We start from the raw sequence: 9,763 nt of genomic DNA, 5'->3' as shown, positions 1-9,763 counted from the left end.
TTTTCTTTATTATGCCTTTTATTATGTAACAATGAATGAAAATGAAAAAGCTAAAACAGTCCAAATATTTTATGGTCTCATCTGTCAGTCACCTTCTTGGAAAACTTTAACAAAAGGTCATGAACTTCCTTTGCACAGCTGATTTGTTGTTTTGTTATTTGTAAATATTGTGAATATTGTAAAGCTTGTCCCTCTGGAAGCTGGCTGTTGTCTTTAGGTACATTTACTTGCAATGGCAAAAACTTGGAACTGTCAGCATTTTGTTGTACACTTTCTAAATTCAACCTCTGAAAGAGTTTATATATGTACATATTTAAGTCAAAATCCATTTAATACATAAAATGTTTTGTGACAAATAGATTTTTCTCTGCTGATATTGTTTATATACATATCTATATTTATCCAATGTCCATTTTTCTCTGTAGAGTCAAAGTTACAGTTGGTCCTTTTTCTTTTATTTTGTACAAGTACAAATGTATCAGTAGAAGAACATTTACTAATTTATGATTTTTTTTTTAAATGAGTTCCCATACAACATGTACAATAATATGTTCAATTTTAAATCTCCCATTTGAGTCTAAAAAGAATATGAATAATTTAAAATAGACTATAATGTACTTTTCAGGAATTATTATAATTTTGTTGATTATTTGTGTCAATGCAAAGTCTTGATTGTCTGCTAAATTCATGAACAACTTTACATGACAGACATGATATTGTAATTTGTAATATATATAAATAATATTTTATATATTGTTTTCAGATTTCTCAACATACCTTTATTTAATTGAGATTATAATTGCTTCATTAAAAGAACAAGTTTTTGCTGAATTTCAAGTCAGACAAATAGATTTTATGAATTTTTCACAACTTACTAGATTTACTTCCAATTGATCACATATTGAGTAAAATTCTTCAAGAGTTCTTTCAAGTCTTTGTTGTACATCTATAGATTTTCTGAAAATAACAAAAATTATTATATTAGTACATACAGCATGTACAGTCAAATATATATGTTTTGCACACTAAATTTCCCCAAATTAACATACAGTGCATGAATAAGATTTAAATCTGAGATGAGGTGTTTTAGTAGGAACATTAAGTTTTATCCTCAACGGACAACCAAACAAGATTCTAATCACTATTGTTAAATGCTATGAATTTCATATTTGTTATTTCAATTATTTCCAGTTTTTATTTGAAGCATGTGATATGTAGCTTCTTTTTTCTGCAGAACTAGTATAGCAGACTAAAAACAACATATGAACTTCTACAAACAAATCTGAGATTGATTTATCATACTTACAAAGAGTCATCTGTTGTGGCATTCTGGTGTAGTAATTGGCCAGCAATTTTCATTAAATTCTGAAAACAATATTTATAAAATAAATTCTTAACCATCTAATGTTTTAGTAAATGAACAGTACATTTTAATAAGAATGTTCACATTACACATTACACAATGTTTACACTTCTTAAATCAATACTAAAGAATAATAATTAATGATAGACTATTTTTTAGAAAACTTAGTGAAATACATACATGTATGTTATTATGTGCACTCCTTCAGAAATCAGTACAGTTTGAAGTTACAGTAGGGAATAACTTTGATTAATTCTGACAAATGAATAACAAAAATACCAACAGACCAAGCCTTATATTTCAAATGGAGATGGGTACCTTGTGTTAAATTTAGGTATAGAGGTTCTTTTTTTTCAGAGACAGGTACTGCGGGAGTCTTATAAAAAGAGCTCTGGTGTTCTAAGATAGTAATTTCTACATAAGAAAATGCCAGTACCAAGTCAGGAATATGACAGTTGTTATCCATTCGTTTGATGTGTTTGAACTTTTGATTTTGCCATTTGATTGGGAACTTTCCTTTTTGAATTTTCCTCAGAGTTCAGTATTTTTGTGATTTTACTTTTTATAGTAATTATAGTACTCTGTTTACATAAGATCATCATTCAGGGACATATATAAAGTGATTATATTTGGAATAATAAAGGTACTATGTCAGAAGGAAAACTCATATCTGCAGTGAAAAAGATATTACAAGAAAGATATGTAAATTATTTTTTCTCATGTTTGTCAGGTGAAAAGCAAAACAAACTATGCACAAATTACAAGTTAACCAGATGCTCCCCAGGGCGCAGCTATATACGACCACAGAGGTTGAACCCTGAACAGTTGGGGCAAGTATGGACACAACATTTAAGCTGGATTCAGCTCTAAATTTGGATTGTGATTAAATAGTTGACACAGCATAGGTTTCTGACACAGAATGAATGTGGTCTAATGAACTTAAAATATTTTTTTTGCCTTTAGTAAAAGTGAATATACATTGTATATTGTATAAAACAATGATTTAAGTTGATTCAACTACTATTCTGGACAAAGAAAGATAACTCCAATTGAAAATTTCTTGCTATTGCACAACATTGTGCAATTATATATTTCTTGCTATTGCGCAATACTGTGCAATTGAAAATATTTGCTATTTGGACAATACTGTGCAATTGAAGATTTCTTGCTATTGTGCAATACTGTGCAATTGAAAATTTCTTGCTATTGCACAATACTGTGCAATTGAAGATTTCTTGCTATTGCTGAATACTGTGCAATTGAAAATTTCTTGCTATTGCACAATACTTCATATAATAATTTTGGATCCTGATTTGAACCAACTTGAAAACTGGGCCCATAATCAAAAATCTAAGTATATGTTTAGATTCAGCATATCAAAAAAGCCCAAGAATTCAATTTTTGTTAAAATCAAACTTAGTTTAATTTTGGACCTTTTGGACGTTAATGTAGACCAATTTGAAAACAGGACCAAAAATTAAGAATCTACATACACAGTTAGATTTGGCATATCAAAGAACCCCAATTATTCAATTTTTGATGAAATCAAACAAAGTTTAATGTTGGACCCCGATTTGGACCAAATTGAAAACTGGGCCAATAATCAAAAATCTAAGTACATTTTTAGATTCAGCATATCAAAGAACCCCAAGGATTCAATTTTTGTTAAAATCAAACTAAGTTTAATTTTGGACCCTTTGGACCTTAATGTAGACCAATTTGAAAACGGGACCAAAAATTAAGAATCTACATACACAGTTAGATTCAGCATATCAAAGAACCCCAATTATTCAATTTTTGATGAAAACAAACAAATTCAATTTTGGACCCTTTGGGCCCCTTATTCCTAAACTGTTGAGACCAAACCTCCCATCTTCCTTTTGTGGTCATAAATCTTGTGTTTAAATTTCATAGATTTCTATTTACTTATACTAAAGTTATGGTGCGAAAACCAAGAATAATGCTTATTTGGGCCCATTTTTGGCCCCTAATTCCTAAACTGTTGGGACCAAAACTCCCAAAATCAATCCCAACCTTTCTTTTGTGTTCATAAACCTTGTGTTCAAATTTCATTGATTTCTATTTACTTATACTAAAGTTATTGTACGAAAACCAAGAATAATGCTTATTTGGGCCCTTTTTTGGCCCCTAATTCCTAAACTGTTGGAACCAAAACTCCCAAAATCAATCCCAACCTTCCTGTAGTACCTTGTGTCAAAATTTCATAGATTTCAATTTACTTAAACTAAAGTTATAGTGCGAACACCAAGAAAATGATTATTTGGGCCCTTTTTGGCCCCTAATTCCTAAAATGTTGGGACCAAATCTCCCAAAATCAATCCAACCTTCCTTTTGTGGTCATAAACCTTGTGTTAAAATTTCATAGATTTCTATTCACTTTTACTAAAGTTAGAGTGCGAAAACTAAAAGTATTCGGACGACGACGACGCAGACGACGCCAACGTGATAGCAATATACGACGAAAAATTAAAATTTTTGCGGTCGTATAAAAAAGGAATATAAACCTAAGACTTATACAAAGTTAAATATTTCATAACAATATATTAGACAGTTATGTAAATTAAGAATTTCTAACCACAATTTACACATTGAAAAAGGCAGATATAATAATACGCCTTTGGATCAAAGAATATGTAAACATTGTATTGATAACAAAATTGAAGATGAGTTTCATTTTATATGTGGATGCAACCTCTATCAAGACTAGAGGGAAAAGTTTTATGATGACATTGTTAATATTATACCATGTTTTTGTAATTTAAATAATTTTCATATATTTAAATATTTAATGTACTGTTCGGACACGGATGTACTCACCAGATTTCTTATATCTATAGACCAATGTATTTTGATTAGACATTCATCAGTGGGAATAATTGCATAATATTGAAGTGTAAGTTTTGTCTATTGCTTGTTATAAGTGTCAAAATTGTTGGCTGTTATGTTTTATTGTTGTTTTGTTTTGTTTATGTTTTTATATGTGTTCACAGGTTTCATAAGTTTGATTAACTTGTGTCTCATCCCTTTTGCACATTTACGCAAATAAAATATGTTTAAACTAAACTAAAACAGGTTTCAGCGATGATCCTTTTGTACTGGATTTTATACTGAATAAAATTAGTTAGTTAGTTATAAAGTTATAAAGTGCATGCAGGATAACACATAGTAAACGTTTTCCAGTCTTTATGGATGTCATAAGTCATTGCTAGAGCCTATCAAAATTGAAAACTATCTCTGGCTCGGTGTGAAATAGGCAACCATACATGTTAAAAATGTTTGTTTATGTCCGCTTGAACTTTTGACGTCAACAACAATCACTTTTCCATTGTGGCGTCAGACATTTTGTTTTATGACGTCAAAATTTTACGGGAACCTATGTGATTTCCAGCAATGGCGGACAAATAGCGATAAGGGGGTACAAGTCAAATTGGCACCTGGTCAAATCGGCACCCATAGAAAAAGTCAAATCGGCACCTGGTTAAATCGGCATCTAGTCAAATCGGCACCAAATTAAAGTCAATTCGGAATCCAATAATATTTGATAAGATATACATATATAAACAATTCCAAATATCTATTAATCTTTCTATTTTTAATTATTTTGGGGTTGGATTGTCACGGACTGGAAGTTCTTTCATAATATTAGGAATAAATATTACAGTATATGTTCCTAACGGAATAAATGGTATAGAATATTTGTTCTAACAGGAATAGATATTATGACAATGTTTATAACAAAGTTTCCATTGGAACTTTAGTTAGGTGGAACACATATACGTTGACAGGATTAAATAATTAGATACATTGATAAAAATGAAGTCCTAGATTTATCAGTTACATAAATTAATTAACATTTTTGTTGTTTTAACTATTTACAGGTAGCTATTGCTGTTTCTTCTTCAAAAACTTAATAAAACAATGAAGCCCTTAAATACCCAAGCTGTTGTTTAATTACGAGAATATAACAACAATACAAAGGAAAACGACGAGTCCCTTTCATGATACTATCAAATAAAGCATGCTAAGTAGCAATTAAGGTGTTTTTTTTTTTTAGGAAACTTCAATCAGCATTAAACCAACAATCATGCAAAATGTTCAACTGGTTAAAACATGCATAAGAATATCCAATACTCTGAATACACATTAAGTTGAACGAAAAATACATACAGAAACCTTGGGGGCCACTTCAATACTTAATTGATAGGGGTGCCGCTGTGTTTCTGTTACCCCACCCTTGACCTTATCATATATTTTTGATAGTTTTCCTGACCTATTCACATATTTTCAAGCTTGAAAAGGTGACCTATTCCAGGGGCACATCCTATGACCTTGTTTGTAGAAAGTGGACCCCCGAGATAGAAACACCCCACACCCACCCAAAAAGACAATAAATGTAAATATGTCAATATATGGATTACCCCTTCTTTGTTTATTTTTTTTTGTTCAAAAAACTGAAACAGAACATGTATTAAACATAGCTAACATGGGTGCCGAAATGACTATATCGGGTGCCGATTTAACCAGGTGCCAAATTGACTAGGTGCCGATTTGACTATACCCGGTGCCGATTTGACCAGGTGCCGATTCAACCAAGTGCCGATTTGACTATAATTCCGATAAGGTGTATAATTCATGACACTATTTAATAAAAAAAAAAATGCTTCAATATATACATACAGCTAGAGACTCTCTCAGCTGAGGGATAAGTTGTTTATTGTGTATCGCATCCAAATCACTTGGTTGGGGTGGCTGCTGATGTTGACTTATTTGTTGAGATTGAAGTGACAGTGTGACATTTGAAGCCATGTTTATTTTTATATGATATTACAACTAACCAGTATATCACTGTTGAAATATAGCACAACAACGGTCTAATATTCTTCTGGTATTATATGTACAGTGTTACGGCCAGAAATTACCTTTAAATTGTAGCCAACAAAAGACACAGTTCAATAATAAAATTTAACAATATTTATTATACAAAAGTTTACAAGAAGTATTACACAAATATTACTGTCAACTTAACTGTCAAAATATGAGTCCAATCTTTTATCTTTATATGTATCCGGATATCTTTCGGAATCCAATCTGATATTAAAGTAACAATCCAGTATGATGTTGTTTGTAGAATAAAAGTGTCAATTCAAAATGCTATCTATGAATATTAGTGTCTATCGATGTCTAAGTCCAAGTCTAAGTCTGAGAGTTTAACGTAATGATTTTTGCGCGCAAATGTAATGGTAATGCGCGCAAACGTAATGCACCGATCTCATCCTCAACTTCAATGTACAGTATAAAAAAATTCTAAGTGTTCTATTTACATAAATATTGGCTTTTTTTACCAGTCTCATTCCTTAATGCATGAGCGCTTAGTCTAATCTTACAGATCCAAATATTTTTCAAACAAACAAAATTGACTTTTAAAGGAAAATAAGTGTTAAGTTTACCTTAATCTGACATAATCTTTTCATCAGTTTAATTGAAGCAGAGACATGTAGCTGGTTTACCTAGATAGATGCACAAGCCCGATGAAGCTAATTTGTTTAGCAAAATATTGCGTGAATAATATATTAAATATAACAACTAATTTTATAACACTCATTAGTGTGTTAAAGTTACATTCTTAGACACTATGTATATATATATATAGTGTCTAAGAATCTTATATGAACATAAGAATAAAACAAAAAAATGAATAGAATAATGATGTAAATTAAGAGCATGAACATTATAAGTATTTACATTCCCTCGGTATATACACATTCAAAATCAATAAAAATTTTCATAAAAGGATTAATTCACTTAGCTAAGAGAAAATATAAGGTAGAAATTTAACCAGTTAAACACAGGGAAAAAATATATAAAACTGTCTCTTAAATAAAATCTTTGAAACTAAAAATTTAAATAAAGTAAAAATAAAATGGCCCTATCACTTAAACTTTTGAATGATAAATAAATATCACAGTTCTTACACATCACAGTACGCCAGCCTAAAAATATGTGTCTTCAAACCTTTTTTTAAAACGAGGAAGCGATTGTTATTCAAGTTCCGTAAATGAATTGGTAGGTCATTCCACAATGTAGCTCCAGCTCGGTCGAATCGTCTTTCACCGTATGTTTTAGTGCGGACATCTCTTGGTTTCGTTATGAGTCCTTCATTTTCTGACCGAAGTGTTTTAATAGGAGCGTAATTAGTGCTAGGGGAAGGTTTTAGATCTCACAAAACATATTTAACCCGCCGCCTTTTTCGCCTGTCCCTTTTTTGGATGATCAATGCATTTGAATGGGGACATATATGAATGGGGACATATGGTTGGGACCCCCTCAAAGTTTACCCTGGGTTAAAACCGCCCTTATGAAAATGGCTGGATCCACCCCTGTGCCGTCCATTTTTATTGAACTAGTACACATTTTATTTAGAGACTAGCTGAAGCCCGTTTCCGAATCCGTGTGTGGACTTTTCTTGGTATGTTGAAGACTCATTGGTGGCCCTAGGCTGTTTTCTGCCCTTTGGTCGGGTTGTTGTCTCCGTTTGACACATTCCCCATTTCCATTCTCAATTTAAGACTCTTTCATCATGCAATTGTATTCAAACATTTGACTTTTCTACACTCAACACAAGTATAATTAACCCGTTCCAAACTAAAAGACAAAATTTCATTCAAAATTGCATACGTAGATTCAAGTATCTTGTTTTAGGAATTGATACATCGTATTTTGTAAAAATCTGTCTGCCTCAAACAATAAATCTCTGAACTTGACTGACATTATCAAGATGCTTGATTTCTGGGATGACAACATATCTTGTAGGAAGGGTTTTTCAACAAAGAATATGCTTTCCCATTGGAACCAATTGTGCTCCTTTCCTTTTCTTGCTGACTTGTTTAAGTATTCAGAACTTCTTAAGAAGAAGTAAAATAAGTTATCACTATCCGTTAATGTGGGTCTCATTGGGGTCTATAAGCGTGACGCGGGATTGCCGTTTTATAAGCGTGACACGTGAAAGTCAAATTATTGTGCCGTGAAAACGGGAAATTAACGAGATCTAGCGGTACACGGGAAATTGCAAAAAATAAAAAAATACCACCAAGAATTGTCTACGTACATAGTGTTTATAAGCGGTACACGGGAATCTGACAAAACGGCAAGAGGGATCCGGGATCAGAACCACTTTCTGCATCTACCCCACCGATTTCGAGATGAATGATACAACACATACAGCTGAGTCTGCCTCGTATCGTGACTTATAACTAGCAATTGGCAATGAACGGCAGTTAAAAACTATGTAGCAATATTCCAGCAGCACTGTGACCTGAAAACGGAGTATATTTCTCCCAGTAAATACTGATACGATATTCCATGGCATGTGTTTCCTACCGTGATTTCCTTGATCGAAAGTTGCTGCTCTCAAGAATTAAACGAAGAGTTCAAAATGGTGAAATTAAAGTCATCTCTTCATAATTTATCAAACACAATCTCGTCCCTTCCATAGGCACTGGGATCGGCTTGTGTTTCCTATCGTGATTTCCTTGATCGCTCCCTGTTTTGGGAAACATTTGGTTGATTATATAGAGAATCACTAAAGCATGACTGGAGCCCTCCATTAGGCAGTCAGTGGGCTCCCACTTATGAAAATTATAAATTCGCCACTGTAACCATCTTATATTAGTTATAGTACCGTAGTGCAAATCTTTAAACACATATATTAATCTTGTTCCTTATGTACGCAGTATCGTCTATTTTAGACGATCCAGTAGTACCGTACATATTAAATTTGCTGGTTGGTCATATTTGTGATACACTTATACTATATGCATGCACTGCACAGGGCGCATATATATGAGCTGTTATCTGGATCCCATTTTTGTACACTTTCTTAATTGTACTGTTGTGTTGTCGTATTTAAAGTTGATTTTTTAAGATGCCTCTTTAAAATATTGGAATTGTTGGAACTTCCTTGTCAATATATTATGTACCAGTTTAAACTTAGAGGGCATAAGCTGCCAAATTCTTGTTCACCGATTTGACTCAAATTCTCATATTTGATTTTAAGCATACTTAAACGGCGTTTAATCATAAAAAGTTTATAAATCATAAATTATTTAAAAAATAATTTTTAAACTGCAAATTTTTAAAAATCTAGTTCTTCATATATATGTTTTGGTATTTTACAAGATACATGTATATGCTATTGCTTAGAGTTAATTTTTGGTGCTGCTTTTTATTATTTATTTTGTATGCTGCATGCCTTGTTTTTCATTGTTATTGCATATGTTTTTTATATTCGGTAAAAAGCTCATTAGAGCTTATGTGTGTACTGTTTGTCAATATTTCGAATCCAAATAAAGTTTTACTTACTTACTTACTTACTAAATAAAA

General features: G+C 31.9%; 1 protein-coding gene across 1 annotated transcript; it reads right to left on the bottom strand.

The window, feature by feature from the left end:
• Positions 1-6,219, bottom strand: LOC139517628 (mediator of RNA polymerase II transcription subunit 29-like). Its single transcript, XM_071308872.1, has 4 exons — positions 6,062-6,219; positions 1,307-1,365; positions 876-957; positions 1-287 (listed from the first exon to the last, which is right to left on the bottom strand). The coding sequence occupies exons 1-4, from the start codon at positions 6,188-6,190 to the stop codon at positions 78-80; spliced, it is 480 nt and encodes a 159-aa protein (XP_071164973.1). The 5' UTR covers positions 6,191-6,219; the 3' UTR covers positions 1-77.
• Between the last annotated feature and the right edge of the window lie 3,544 nt (positions 6,220-9,763).

Source organism: Mytilus edulis, chromosome 3, assembly GCF_963676685.1.
Source record: "Mytilus edulis chromosome 3, xbMytEdul2.2, whole genome shotgun sequence".
In the NCBI taxonomy this organism is placed as follows: Eukaryota; Metazoa; Mollusca; class Bivalvia; order Mytilida; family Mytilidae; genus Mytilus; species Mytilus edulis.
This window is presented reverse-complemented; position numbering and strand designations above follow the sequence as displayed.